Genomic DNA, 16545 nt, shown 5'->3' on the forward strand with positions numbered 1-16545 from the left:
TTGCACATACCATCGGGCTATTCCAGTTGAAATCCATACACCTCCTATGGAAGACCCAACCTCAATATCTCACACAGGGGGTGTAGATTTCAAATTTAGTCACCCATTCAGGTAACCCTATTTGAAATTCACACTCCCTGTGTGGAAGACTAAGGTCATGTCTTCCACAGGGGGTGTATGGATTTCAACTGGAACAGCCGATAGATCCACCTGTTTATTGCCACAAAACTATAGCTCCGAAAATTCTTCAGACAGAAAAAAATTAGTATAGATGAGTAATGCAATGCAAAAACTGTGTACTGCGAATGAGACTATAGCACCGTTGGAAGACGGATACTTGATACAAGCTGCCTGAAACACTAGCTATATTGGGCTATTCCAGTTGAAATCCATCCGCCCCCAATACAGAAGATATCACCTCAATCTTCCACACAGGGAGTGTGAATTTCAAATGGGGTTACCTGAATGTGGCGACTCCATTTGAATATCTACACCCCTCTGTGTGAGAGAAATTAAAGTCATGTCTTTCTTAGGGGTGTATGGAAATCAAATGTAACAGCCCATTTCATCCTTTTCAGATTGCGATTTTAGCATCGAATAACACGAGCATTGACCTATTTATAGATGAAGTATGTTACAAAATGGTACCATTATGTAATAATTTGTATGATTCACCGCAGTAAATTAGGATTGAATTTTGAGGAGACGGGGGAGGGTACATCATTTGAGGCAGGATGATGATGCCTCACGCTACAGTGTAGTATTTCCACAGGTTATATTATGCTTTCATATTTGCCCGTAAGACTCAAATGGATAACTGAGCATTCTTAAATACTAGTTACAAGTATCAACCCAGCTTTTTAATAGTTTGATTCACATTGCAAATATATTTTCACTTTTTTTGCTCAGACTTTAACTCTCTCCAAGTGGGTGTCGACTGCAGACGACAAGTTAAATTTTTTTTTAATTCAAAAAATTTCAGAATTGTAAATTTTCATGTCTTTATTTGGAATCAGCATGAAAAATACATTAAAATGAGTACAAACAAGCCTAGTATTGGTTCAGTGATTCTTAAGATAGCTCTTAATATTTTGAGAAAATATCTCAAAATTTATGACTTCTTCTTATGTTGATGGGTATGGCTAGCACACAGAGCTTTAAGCAACTCGCATCTTGTACTAGGGCGCTACAATTTGGAACCAGACCTTCATTTTTAAGGAGCTCTATAGCTCTGGAGCTCCTGATAAAATTTCAGGAGTGCTATTCATCAAGCTCTCCGTTTCTTGAAAATGTTTTAAATGCTGGAAATTGTAAGTTGAGCTCCTTATTGAGCTCCATAACAAAGTTGGTAGAGTGATTAATAGAGCTCCACCAGTTTCTAGAAATGAAGGTCTGTGGAACATGTTTCCCCTGTTCCAGGGAGGGGGCACTTGTATTTCAAGTTGTATATCACCCGCGTACAAGGACTTTTAAAAAGTACCCAAAACAAGTATTTTTCATTATTGTAATTAAAGAACCTGAAGCAAGTACTACTTTCCAACCCTAAAAGCAAGTATTCTACTGTTATGAGTCGTTCATGCCGGTAGCAATCAGTCAAGATACCTGAAGAAAAATCAACAAAAATACACACTTTTTAAGTAGATTATGAGTACCGTACTTTTTCACCCAGAATTTTACCTTCATTTCAACTGATTGAAATTAGCATCTTGAAGCTGAGTTTAGCTACCCTTTTGAGTAACATCAGTGCGATTAAGGTACCCTTTTCCCCATTTTTGCTGCAGTTTTAGACACCCTAAGCGAGATATTTGTGTATCACGCCCAGCCATGAAAAAATACCCTTTTTACTTGTTATTTTTTTTGTGCGCGGGTGATAAACAACTTGAAGTGCAAGTGCCCCAACCCCTGTTCAGGGTCAAAATAATAATCAAAAAATTCGTAGGATGGTCTGCTTTTCATCCCAGCTACATTAAGTACATATCACTAGATTTATAAAGTTTACTTAGTTTACTTATAGGACTGTCAAAAAAATGTAAATTTATTTTAAAAAAATGCCATATAATTTGTATTATTATAGCTAATTTCAAAATAATCTAAAAATTTTTCATGAATTTAGGATACCCTGTTTTAGCAAATCACTGCTTGGTTTTGAGCTTAAATGTGCGTTGCATGTGGGAGAACTAATGTACAAACATTTTTGTCAACTGAAAAAAAAATTTCATATCTGGATTAGAAGATGAAAATTTTGTTAAAATTTTTGTACACATACATTAGCAGTAGAGTCGACAGTAAAAAGGAGTTTCCATATTTTATACCATGTATGTAAAATTATGTTACATTGCAGAATAACCAGAAATGACACACTGGTCTAGATCGGTTTATATCCTTGTCATCTTGTCAAGCAAACCCTGGAAGCGTTTCTACCAGGCTATTCCAGATGAAATCCATACACCCCTATGGAAGACATTATCTTAATCTCCCACACAGGGAGTGTACATTTTAAATGGAGTCACCCATTCAGGTAACCCCATTTGAAATTCACACTCCCTGTGTGGAAGATGAAGGTAATGTCTTACACAGGGGGTATATTGATTTCACATGGAATAGCCCATTTTATGACAGAAATTACAGTGCTCCACTGTAAATGATAAAAGTAGAAATTTTCGCAAGTTGAATTTTTCACGCTGCATCAATTGTAAACATTCTTGATTATTTTTTTTTTAACTTTGGTAATTTCAAATTATCGACATACATGTGTACATGTACGCTTAAAATAAATAAGACACAAACTAAACAGTTTTGTGTTTTGTGCAAATTAAAAAAAATTGCAAACTGAGAAGAGTACGATGAACACAATAATTAATGTACAGCAATAAATTTCACTTTTACAGGTCAAAATGTCTATCTCTTTTCATCTCAAAGATATCTGTTTCCATGTCGCCCTAGAAACGACATACTGTTTTATAATATTCGCATGTCTATAGCCATCATAAAATGCAGCTTTGAGATATCATCAGCTAACTGCACTCCTGGAGCACAACTGATACGCTAACCTCCCCACACAGTGCTATTCTAGTTCTACTCTCGGGCTCTGTTGCTTTAGTATACGATCCAGAGAGGCTGCGTCAGCAAATAGCTCTACTTTTAGGCTCTGTTGCTTTAGTATACCATCCAGAAAGGTTGTGCGAGCATCGCGCTGCGTGCCCTATGTGGGAAGTAATGGTGGTTTATAGTAACCTACTTGTGCTTCAGGAACACAGTTAAGTTACTGCATCTCCAATATGCATCATAGAATCAAGTCAACCCTAGTGTCCCTATTCCATACCATGGAGTTGATCCTTCTTATAATACCCTCTCTTTCCCCAGACACCTGCAGAAATCTACTATGGCTTTAAATCTTTATCTTGGATTTCCTATCTATCATTAGAATACTGCAACTCTAGTAAATGTCCACACAGAAACTCTTGTGCACCACAAGTAAGGATTGAGATTTTGCTGTTGGGGCAAATTGAGCAAAGGAAGGTTTATCACCCCCCCACCCAAAAAACCACCAAATAATACAGAGATGAATTGTAAATGTGCATAGACACAAGTGCTTCAAACAAGATTGGAGGTTCACAGAATTATAACCTCATTCTAAATTCAAGTTCAAAATGATTCTGGATCCCATTACACAACAATGAAGGCTAAAGGAAGGAAACCTGTCCATAATGATATGGTTCAGATAACAAACTAATACACCAGCATAGTTCCTGATGATTACTAGCTGGTTGCCATCTCCTCAAACCCAAATACTAGATGATGCAATATAGGCTACACAATATCTTGTTTGTGGTTCCAACTGAGCTTGTATACCAGTGCTATTGCCTGGGGAGGTACTCAGTACAAATGACCATACGGGGACGTGCCTCAAACATTGCTTGGTATAGCATTTTCGGCCCTTTGGTGGTATATCAATGAGCCCCTTTTCTAGGCCAATTTTTTGGTATATGGATGGGTCCCTTTTTCTCATTTCTTTTGCCTGTCCTGTAAAAATGCCCTAACCAGCTATCTACAGTGATCCCCTTCACCAGGTTACTTGTGCCTGGACAAAGTTTTGTAAGCGTATCTCCTAGATTGCAGCTGTTAATACCTAGCTAGATACGCTTGACGTAAAAAACTTAAATAAAAAAACCACACACCAGTTCTTTGCGTCAAGCCGTCAACATGTGCAATTCAATACTTCGTCCACTGCAGTATCCACTAACATCATTGTCTTGAGGACGCCAAATGGACAAGTATTATGAATGGAAGTAGCAATTAAACCTACCTTTTCTTTGTCACTAGCTTGTCTATCTATGGTTGACCCTTTCAGGTCATATTTCCTATGCACTGGTAATGTACAGCTAAACACGCTCCTCATAATTAACATATCGTCTCCACCCCTCTACCGTTAATCTGTACATGCCCAGGTATTGTGGTAGAAGAGTGTCCCCATGTCTCTCCACTAGGTACTGTGGATTCAAACAAAGAGAGAAAAACAAGGATGGATTACGAGTCTGTGAGTAGCTGATATTGAATAAGTTTCAGTGGCGGTGTCAAGAATTATTTTTGGGGGGAAAGTGAATTTTAGGGGAAATTCAACAAATTTTGTGCAAAATTGATGCAAAAATTTTCATAATTGTGGGTTTTTAAGGGTGGGGAGGCAAGAGTTATGATGGGGGGGGGGCATTTGCCTCCCATGCACCCCCCTGGTGGTGCTGCCATTGGTAAGTTGTCCTTTCTCTTGACCAAAAGGCCGAGGATCAAAGTGTTCTCTTGCGCTGCATAGTTGTAAGCACAGGGTCTAAGTTGGGATTTGACAAGCGCCCGTCATTTTCACAAAAACTACCTTTGAAAACGTAAACTAGACCTGCATCTTCTCTGGGTTTAGTTGGTTCAATTTAGCTATTGTTATATCCTCAATTTAGTAGTCTGATCTTGTTTTGAGTTTACAGAACATAGTCAAGCATTATTTTTGGAATTTAGCATAATATGTCACAGGCATTAATTGTACCTGTCCCAGGAGCAAACTGCCTATCCAAAATGACAGATGGACGGGTGGCTAGCTGACACCCTGTGTGGGCAATGGCCTTCTGTTCTGGCTTTAGGCTTTAGGACATGTAACAACTCTCTGTGAAATCCACTCCTAACTATACCAGTGTAATTTGCTTGGGCTCCCATCCGGACTCAGGTGTCTTTATGCATGGGACTACCACTGAAACTAACACATATGTAGCATCTGTTCCACATCACAGCCAATAAAGGTATTTACATTTCATGGCTATGCATATGTATAACTTAAAAAGAGAAGCAACAGGAAACATACATATTTATGTGGAATAAAAGAGTACAAGGATAGTGACGTATCTCACAGTATCTCTCTCCATATCCTGCATCCTGTGTATTACAAACATAAACACTTTACAAATAGAAAGTAAAAAGTAAATCTACCATTGTGTGATATCATACTGCTGTTCCACCAAGCTGCTGTTCCACTAACCCCATACCCCTTCCCTTCTCCATCTGACCTATCCCTTACCTTGCAGTAGTCTGGCAGGATACATGTATTATGCATAAACTCGACTTCTTTCCTGGTTATGGTTTTCACAATTAATATATCATTGTGTGATATCAGGCTGCCGTCCATGTTAACCCCATACCCTTCCCCATCTGACCTTTGACCTATTTCTTACCTTGTGGTTGTATGGCAGAATATTATGTATACGTTCTACTTTTTCTCTGGTACTAGTCTTCACAAGAAATCTACCATTGTGTGAAATCAAACTGTTGTTCCACTAACCTCCAATCCCTTTCCCCATCTGACCTTTGACCTATCTCTTACCTTGTGGTAGTCTGGCAGGATATTATGCATAAGTTCTACTTCTTCCCTGATGATAGTCTTCACAATAAATTTACCATCATGCGATCTCAAGAATTTTGCGCCACTTTTTCCTGAGGAATCGTCATATACGGGTGCCGATGACACAAATGAGTTCTGCAAGAAATAAATCAAAACCAACAAATAAACATTAGTTTGTATAAACTATTGTTGACTAAATTAGGTTATTCCAGACAAGTTTTACCTTCCCTCATTCACAAAATACAAAAAAAGAGAGGACCTTTGACCTACTTGAACTTGAAATTAGTCTGGGCATGCGCACTTCGAGTTTGCATAGCTTATGAGCTGACGTCACACTCAAAGACATTTGTTTACGATTTGTTGCGATAACTTGGGATAACCATAATAAACTGGCCTCAAAAAGAAACTTATAATTTTTCACAAGGTCATATCTTAAAATCCTCTCCATAAAAAATGAACAAAAATTGCACACAGGATTACTTCAATACTCGACTCTAAACACTGGTCAGTAACCAAACAGTTGTCCAACTGACACAGCAGTAAAATGCACTGACATGCAACACCTTCCTGGACCACATTCACAGCGCAACAGATTTCTTTGGCTGGATTCCAATTATTCGCCTGTGAATGTGATCCCGGAAGCTGTTCCGTGTCAGTGCATTTTACTGTTGTGTCAGTTGGACAACTGCTTGGTTACTGACATGTGTTAGAGTAGAGTATTGAAGTAATCCTGTGTGCAATTTTTGTTCATGTACAGGCTAATAATTGGAACCCAGCTAAAGAAATCTGTTGCGCTGTGAATAAAACTCTTGCCCCTCTGATGCCCCCCCTCCCGAAAAAAAATTTCCTGGCGCTGCCACTGAGAATGAAATAAAATCCACTTTATATTGAATGCTGTGGATTCACACATCAAATTCAAGATTATTTTATAATTCATACCAAGATTCTTGTCATTTTTATTGAGCAAATGATATTGATTATTTTTACTATATTTAGCATCTTCAGCTAAAAATGACCTATCACTTCGTGTGAGTGAATTTTTTTATTTACTGGTACTAATACACACCACAATCCCAGAGTGCTCAATGCATACCATATGTAAACACGGGACTGACTTGTACACACAGCTAACAATGCAAAAGTGGCATTAACTTTCATGCTCTGTAACCAGATTTGGGGGTTTCCCATTGTGGTTCAACTACAAATGAGCATGAAAATAACAGTGTAATGAAGAAAGGAAGCGGGCAGCATATATCGACTGCTCAATGCCAGAAGTGGGTAAGTGCAATAGCTGCCCTGTGAACATTTGGCAATTTACACACAGTATATTGTACTCAGCTACACATGGCAGCTATTGCACTTACCCACTTCTGGCACTGAGCAGTCAATATATGCTTCACCCTAGCAGACAATGCGAGACACAATTTAATACATGTGAGGATCGGAAATCCGCTTTTTCAATTTACTATGTCGGTTTACATAAGCTTCGTAAAGTCATTAAAATAACAAATTTGCTAAAACCACCCACTACAGACTCCCATATACCTGCTATGGCGTTACATGAGTGTTATTAAAGCAATAAGTTTCCACATAATGATAATTAATCTGGACGTGATGGACATAATAACAATATTATGTTGACGTAACAGATATATTACCATCCAAAACAAACAACACAAAATATTTGCCCAGTGACAATCATGTTGGCTTTGATAGGGCAATGATGACCTATATACAGAGGATACAACTGTTCTTTGCTACAATTTATCTTTGTGTTTCTTGTTTCATTGCAAGAGTTTTCAGATTCAACATATTAGAATATATTTATGCGAGTAGTAGATGAGTCAATTTACGTTTGAGCTAGACAAAATTGTGACCAATGTTTTTGCTTGCTAGTGACTCTAAAAACCTTCCTGAACAACATATCCAAAAAGGAGAAAAACGGAAATTTGCATATACCGTATATCCAAAATAGCCATAATAACTCAAGAACTGTACATCAGAGACAGGTCAAACTACATGTTTCAGTCTTGTAATAATAAACTTTCAGTCTTGTAATACTAATTATCCCTGTAGACCCCAGTCCTCATGGAAGTGTAACACATGGCTGTTTACAGTAATGTGAATGTAATATTATTCATACAGTCAAGTTTAAAGTCTTTTCATCATATATCATATTAAAATTGCTTATTTTGCACAAAAATGCACACATTTTTACCCCACCCCCTTGCCCCACTGGGAAATTGGACTATTTTCCCGAAAATATGAGAAAACTTTGAAAAAAGGACCCATCCATATACCAAAATTGGCCTAGAAAAAGGGGCCATATAAAACCAAAAGGCCAAAAATGCTACCCATGTTTGCAGCATGGTCATTTATACTGAGTACCCCCTAGGGTTACCCATATGGAAAATAATGTGTAATCATGACAGACTCAAGACATTGAAGACAGTACTTGTAGCAGAGCTTCATTGATACAATAACTGGCATGCGCTATGTATGCAAATGCAATACCGTAAAAACTTGATAGTTGGCATATGTGCTTACTATCGAGCACTTTTGAAAACATGAAATTGTACCAAAGTCCGCGCTTTACCAACTGAGCTAATGGGGTTGAGACACATATTTGCAGGTTTACTTGTTCGTACATTTTGTAACTATGTGTATGTGTATCAATGATTTGCTTAAAACCCTTTACACTTTTGTGGATGGGGCTCTTCATGTTTGCTAATGTTTTAAAAGCGCTCGATAGTAAGCACATATGCTAACTATCAAGTTTTTATGGTATGACACATGCATGAACCCAATTATCCTTCAATTCCTCTCAAAGTTCTCCACTTCAACAACATCATGAGTCTTTTCTACAAGTTTATAATCCACTCTTAAGGGATCTAGAATGAGAAATGGCGTTTCGACAGTATTTTTTGTGGGACATGAGAGCACCTCAGACGTATCAAATTGCATTCTGAATACGAAGCATGTCTTTCTGATATCAAATAATTTTCATTTTTTGAAATTCATGATATAATACAAATTTCATGACAAATTATCAAAATTTGATATTTTTCAAATTTTAATATATAATACCCTCGAAGTAAATTTTATAAATCTAATGATATATTCTTAAAGTGTATGTAGCTGGGAGGAAAAGCCGACGATCAATTGAAAATTTTGACCTTTTATATTGAAGATATGGATTTTTTCCCAAAAAGACCTTTTTTTTGTTGGTGTTTTGGGGAAAAAAATCCATATCTTAAATAAGAAATGTCAAAATTTTTAATTGATCTTCGGCTTTTAAACCAATCTACATATACTTTAAGTATAAATCATCAGATTTATAAATTTTACTTGAGTACTGTTAAATATCAAAAATATCAATTTTTAATGATTTGCCATAAAATGTGTATTACATTGCGTAATGTCCAAACGTTCATACCCCTTCCCTTAAATGATAGCTTCCGATGAGAAAAGGATGTTTTATATATATCAGGTTTCTTTCAAGAAACAACATAAGGCTCAAATGCTCATTTTACAATTATAATTATACAGTTGTGCAAATGTCCAAAAATAATCATAAAGTAAGAAACTCGTTTCATTATACTTTCATTATATTCACTTCCCCTCCTTCACTGGTGACTTTGCAATAGATTTGAATTGTAAAAATAATGTCTGGACTTCCTGTCAAGAAGCATGCATTATTTGTACAACATTTCCCTTTAAAAACAGCTCTGTGACTAGCACTACCCAGCACAAGCTCATCAAAATAATTGCCCCCCCAGTTTGCAATATTTTGCAAGAATCACATGATTCTAAACAAGCAAATAATAGACCACTGTTAACATTGTTCGTTTTATACAAATCCAAGAAAAATGAAGATGTTAAACTCACATTTTAGTGACGTTTCACCACTACACTAGTGGTTTCATCAGACTGGCAACTCATCACATCTGACTACTTGCCTATAAAAGGAAGCAGTCAGATGTGATGAGTTGCCAGTCTGATGAAACCACTAGTGTAGTGGTGAAACGTCACTAAAATGTGAGTTTAACATCTTCATTTTTCTTGGATTTGTATAAAACGAACAATGTTAACAGTGAAATCTAACAATCCAAATGAACTTGTTCAAAACAAGCAAATAATAGACCATTTTGGCCAAATCCTGAAAGCCTATGCAACTGAAATTAAGAAATATAGAGTAATGCCTCATCCTTTACATCAAATGTGTCAGAGGCAGTAAAAACATAATGTGCGAAGTGTAGTCGAACCCATTATTGAAACTTTTTTTTTTTAAAGCCAAATTGTCCACATGACCACATTAGGCAGTTTCATTTGAATTTCATACACCCTCTTAAGATTCAACCTGTTTCTTCCAATCTTCCACAGATTAAGGGTGAGATTCAAAGAGTTGATATGTTAAATCCGTTTGAAATTCATACACCCTCTGTGGAAGATACTTCTCACATCTTCCACAGGGCGGTGTGTGGATTTTAAATGGAATAGCCCCATGTCCGCAACATCTGCAAAGGATTCTGGGATATATACTGAAAATGTCCATGAGAAGCAACAGGTGCTGGCTAGCATGTTGTTTGTGGAAAGTTTATGGTTTAGCAGGGAGTAGGGATATTATTGGGAGATGTCTCTTCAGTTCAGAATACATCCCCTTATATATACCCTCATCTGACTGCCATTGTGCCTAATTGGTATGCTGGATGTGGAAAACCTTTCATGTTTGCAAATTGGCATGCTACATTAGCATACTATGCATACTCCATCCATGAGCCAGGTGTGCGATATATAGACCATGCCATGTACGTTCTTGTTGATGTGCTCATGTAAAGGGTTATGTGGGACCTGTAATCCGCCAAATTATTACTGTCCGAGTTCTAGAGTTAGGATAATCATCAAATTTGATTCTTGCAAATCTATTTTTCCGATATCATTGAACATTGGATTTCCCAATCTTCACCATATTTGAACCCCTGCAAACCATAAAATTACAGGATTGTAAATTTCTTTACCCTTAAGGACTCGATAGCAACGTTTGCACAGTATCTTTTCCTGGACATGAGAGCACATCAGACATACCGAATCGCATTCTGAATATGAGGGATGTCCTTCTAATATCAACCAATTTTGATTTTTTTGAAATTCGAGATATAATACCAGTGGCATAGCTGGGGATTGTGGTGACCAGGGCTAAGGATACATATGGCGCCCCCCCCCCATTCTTGAAACAATTACACACGCAAAATTGTGCACAAATAGGGCCTACCACTAATTTTGGTTATAATGAAGTTGAATATTGGTCTTAAATTGATGTTAGTGTTGAAATGTGAACGACGCATGCGAAAATTTTGACTTTCATCGCTCTGAGGGTGACCGATGCTGAATTGGTCAATTTGGCCACCCTAAGGGTGGCACCCAGGGCATGTGCCCCTTATACAAACAACAAAAAACAAACAACAAAAAACAAACAAAACTGCATAGCACATAGCTTCCTGACCAAATGTTTCTGAGACAAACCTTTTTCTTTCCTTATTCACAATGTGAATTGTTACACCTAAAATCACTTTTATGCTATCTACTGAAGATAGTAATGTAATGACAGCATTTTAAAAACTTTGAAACACAATGTTCAACATTCTCCAAGACCATGTTAAAGTAAACCAGCTTATTCACAGAGCAAATTGTTAAACCAAATAACTCTTCAATACTGAAGATAACAAATGTAATGACAGCATTTTTGACAACTTTGAAATGTTCAACATTCTACAAGACCATGTTCTAAGTAAACCAGCTTAAATTCACAATGCAAACCTAATAACTCTTCAGTACTATCTACTGAAGATAACAGATGTGAACAACATCTTTGAAACTCAATAATCCCAGTTAAACCAGATTATCCATAATGACACTTATTTAGACTAACAACACTTCCATGCTATCTACTGAAGATAGCAATTGGTATTTTGTCCACAATACATCTAAACTATCTACAATGAAGGCTGTGACATCTTGTATTTTAATGTTATCTTCAGAAGATAGCAAATGTGAGGAACAGTATTTTGAAGTTTACCCTAGTTTCGGAAGACAGCATATTTGATGATTGTCATTGTACTTAATAATATATGCTATCTTCTGAAGATAGCAAATGTGAGGAACAGTATTTTGAAGTTTATCCTATATAGTTTCGGAAGACAGCATATTGATGATTGTCATTGTACTTAATAATATATGCTATCTTCTGAAGATAGCAAATGTGAGGAACAGTATTTTGAAGTTTATCCTATATAGTTTCGGAAGACAGCATATTGATGATTGTCATTGTACTTAATAATATATGCTATCTTCTGAAGATAGCAAATGTGAGGAACAGTATTTTGAAGTTTATCCTAGTTTCGGAAGACAGCAAATTTGACCATCATCAATCAGATGCCTGGTGAAGTCTGATGCTATTGTAGCAATGTAGCAAAGCGAGTTGCAAATTTTAGTCCCAGTATTAGATTAATTTACAAAACAATTTTTAAAAACTACTGGATGAATAATCTACACCAATATAGTATTTTGCAATGCTATATTCTAAATTAAATTAAATGAGCGATGTGCACTGTAAAATAGATTTGCCTGACATGCTATGTACTAAGATGATTGGCATTTTATATCATCATAATACTCAAAGCCAAATTAAATTATCCACAAATATAATGCTTTCGTGCTCTCAACAAAAGATTCAAAATTAGATGAACTACCTCCATTTTCAAATTACATTGTATGATTTGTATTGACAAAGTTCTCCTGTAACACATGACGTGATAACAACTTAACACATTGTTTTGTCTTCTATTGAATACAAATCAAATTGACCAGAGGCAAAAACGTACATCACATCAACAGTGATAAGTTGTTAGACAGCTCATCGCTTATTTGTGTATATAACTATATACACTCAATTCAATATTCTCTATGGTGGCCATAGGCCTATCCAGTGCTGTCAGTGCTGTGAGTTTCTGCAAAATTGGGCTACTTCTGCTGTAGTTTATTTGATGTGTTTTCCCTTTATGCAAAACCAAAAACCAAAACAAGTTTGTTTTTTGTAGGCAGGACACGTGTTGTTGTTTTTTGGAGCAATTGTAATGCAATTGTTGATTAAAACTTGAACCAGAATTTTGAGGTTCTCCGGTTGCTCAGTTCTCGACGCAACGCGTCGGCCGCAATGCCTTCACCTTGACATGCATCATTTCAACTTGAAGCTAAAGTCACATCACTATGTCTTACCAGTTCCAAGAAATTGGAACTGGTAAGTTTAAATTTATGCAAATTAGCTACCAAATTAGCATATTGCAACCAAAGACCTAATAGAATTTGGAGACTGCTAACTGCCACCCCTCTTGTCCCTCTTTCATCTTCAACTGTCCACCAACATGTCTGCCATTTCAATTGTAATGTTATACTGTTCCGGTTGGTTTATACAAGTATGGCGACCTCTGTGCTGGAATTCAGAAAAAAAAACCACCCAAATGTTTTGTTTTGGGTGTTTTTGTGGAATCGATGGGCAAACTGTGGGCTGATTTACCATGCCTTGGTGCTTAAAAGATTTGGCAACACTGTCATATCAAGCTGTTTCTACGAGCTACGATTTGGACACATCTGATTTGATTTTCTTATATAAATTTATAAATGTAGAAAAGCATAAGATGAAATCTGAGTGGTATCAAATTTTAATGTAGAATCGGACAGATTCATATTTAATGCATGAGTTCTTGCCAATACTCATAATATGGTGATATAAAAAGGGGAAACCCCTAAAATAGATGGTTATGGATGATTGATAAGTGTACCGCCCGGGTGTACCGCCACTTGTATACAAGTGTATACACATACTTCAGAAGACTCTTACATCCATGCTCTTATCATTTCCCGGTATCATTTCAAATTGTTATAACACTATTCCGAGTTATTTTTTTATATTCTTAATAAAAGCATATTTTGTGACAATAACCTACAATCCCCGAAAAATGTCGTTGAAACGCTTTAGGCATCTTGAATGAAATCCAAAGTGTATATTTAATGTGGATAAAAATGTTCAATATTTGGAATTAGAAGAAAGCTGGGCCATCAATTAACACTTTTCCTTCCCCACCCCCATCATTCAATGTTGCGACACTTTGGAGACACGCTGAACACATTTGCACCTTTCACGATTGCACAGGGGAGTGGGGCGACTTTTTTCCCCTAAAAAACGCTTTAATGTTTCAAGACATATTTCGGGGATTGTATGAGGCAAACGCTAAAATTAACATCTGATTTTAATCTTTTGGCTATAACTTTAAAACTACTTGATAGAATCACTCCAAATTTTCAATGAATATTAGTTAGTGCATAAGCTATGATATGGGTATAAAATAAAACAACTAATTGTATCAATTTTGACTATATCGCCCTGCACTACAAGCAGGTTGCACCCCCACCTGTGTATGTCTACAATCATAGATTGAATACAATAACGCTCTTTTCAAACATACTAATCTTACAGATGTGAGTGATCAGCATGATATAGTTCAATGCATAGGTATCGCGTGAACGCTGCAGTGCAGGGCAATATAGTCAAAAAACGACCTTTTTCACCTTTTTCAGACCAACGCCCCCCCCCCGAGCAAAAAACAAAACAAAACAAACCAATAACAAAATCGCATTAGTACGCTTATGAAGTAGGCCTACTCATGCAGAGATATCTTTAAAATTGATATTTTATTTGCGTGAAATGGTAAAGTGCGATTGTAAATCGTCTCATTGAATCACATAGTGATTTGACGGTTTACCCTAGCCTAATACTGAATATTAATACAAGGAGTTTCTTTAATTTAGAAATGGTAAACCGTTGACAAAATTCATAATTTAGGCCGATTTGGTGTCAACTTTTATTTGTAAAGTGTTTTGTTTGAAAGCTTGTTAAAAACTACATCTAATTTTACTATTTTACGTTTTGTTAGCTCTAACATTATTTACATTTTACTGATTTTAGCAAATGTAAATCGTCTGTCGAGATTTACCATTTTCATAATCACGAGAATGCAATGCGCACCCATATATCACGGAATCCCGTAATTATTTCAACATAACAGCGTGGTGTAATGGACAGTACTTCAGACGGTGAAACGGAAGGCTAGTGGTTCGAGCCTCAACAGTTTCACCTTTTTTTTTTTTTTTTTTTTTTGTGAGTGACTTATTCAAACCAGTAAACTATTCTTCTGTATTCATGACAATTGACATTATGAAACACGAAAATAAGTTTTAAAACCCTAATTTATCTATGGCATGATAATTGATTGTTTTTGTTTTAAATTGTAATAAAGACAAACATAGATCCGGACATCTTTAAAGGTCATGAATATGGGCACTATAGCAATTGTAAGATAACCCCCCCCCCCCCACACACACACACCTACACACACCCACACACACCCCCCCCCGTTCAAGTTTCATTCGTTTCATAAGTATTTTACTTATAGAGTGCTTGCACATAAGGTCATTAGTTCAAATCATCTCCTCTATAGGCACGCTCCAGAAGATATGCAAATGGATGGAGTACAAAAGAATTATTTGACCACTACCTAAATAAAAGATGAGTTGTTTTATTTTGTGCCCACATCATAGCCTATCTATTAATGAATAGTCATGGAAAATTTTTCACGCATGGTACCTATGCATTGAACTATATCATGCTGATCACTGCCTCAGACATGTATGAGATTAAACGTTTAAAATTAACATCTGATTTTAATCTTTTGGCTATAACTTTAAACTACTCGATAGAATCATCCAAATTTTCAATGAATATTAGTTAGTGCATAAGCTATGATGTGGGTATAAAATAAAGCAACTAATTGTATCAATTTTGACTATATCGCCCTGCACTACAAGCAGGTTGCACCCCCACCTGTGTATGATTCTACAATCATAGATTGAATACAATAACGCTTCTTTTCAAACATACTAATCTTACAGATGTGAGTGATCAGCATGATATAGTTCAATGCATAGGTATCAAGCATGAACGCTGCAGTGCAGGGCAATATAGTCAAAAACGACCTTTTTCACCTTTTTTCAGACCAACGCCCCGAGCAAAAAAACAAAACAAAACGAACCAATAACAAAATCGCATTAGTACGCTTATGAAGTAGGCCTACTCATGCAGAGATATCTTTAAAATTGATATTTTATTTGCGTGAAATGGTAAAGTGCGATTGTAAATCGTCCCATTGAATCACATAGTGATTTGACGGTTTACCCTAGCCTAATACTGAATATTAATACAAGGAGTTTCTTTAATTTAGAAATGGTAAACCGTTGACAAAATTCATAATTTAGGCCGATTTGGTGTCAACTTTTATTTGTAAAGTGTTTTGTTTGAAAGCTTGTTAAAAACTACATCTAATTTTACTATTTTACGTTTTGTTAGCTCTAACATTATTTACATTTTACTGATTTTAGCAAATGTAAATCGCCTGTCGAGATTTACCATTTTCATAATCACGAGAATGCAATGCGCACCCATATATCACGGAATCACGTAATTATTTCAACATGACAGCGTGGTGTAATGGACAGTACTTCAGACGGTGAAACGGAAGGCTAGTGGTTCGAGCCTCAACAGTTTCACCTTTTTT

At 36.4% G+C, this 16545-nt stretch overlaps 1 protein-coding gene across 1 annotated transcript in view; it reads right to left on the minus strand.

Moving 5' to 3' along the window:
- Positions 1-16545, minus strand: part of LOC140159387 (phosphatidylinositol 5-phosphate 4-kinase type-2 alpha-like) — a 134395-nt gene that overhangs the window by 18127 nt on the left and 99723 nt on the right. Inside the window, 3 exon segments of the mRNA XM_072182844.1 lie at positions 4307-4406; positions 4408-4490; positions 5861-6013. Of these exon segments, the coding sequence (XP_072038945.1) occupies positions 4307-4406; positions 4408-4490; positions 5861-6013 (336 nt within the window).

This window comes from Amphiura filiformis, chromosome 8 (genome assembly GCF_039555335.1).
Source record: "Amphiura filiformis chromosome 8, Afil_fr2py, whole genome shotgun sequence".
In the NCBI taxonomy this organism is placed as follows: domain Eukaryota; kingdom Metazoa; phylum Echinodermata; class Ophiuroidea; order Amphilepidida; family Amphiuridae; genus Amphiura; species Amphiura filiformis.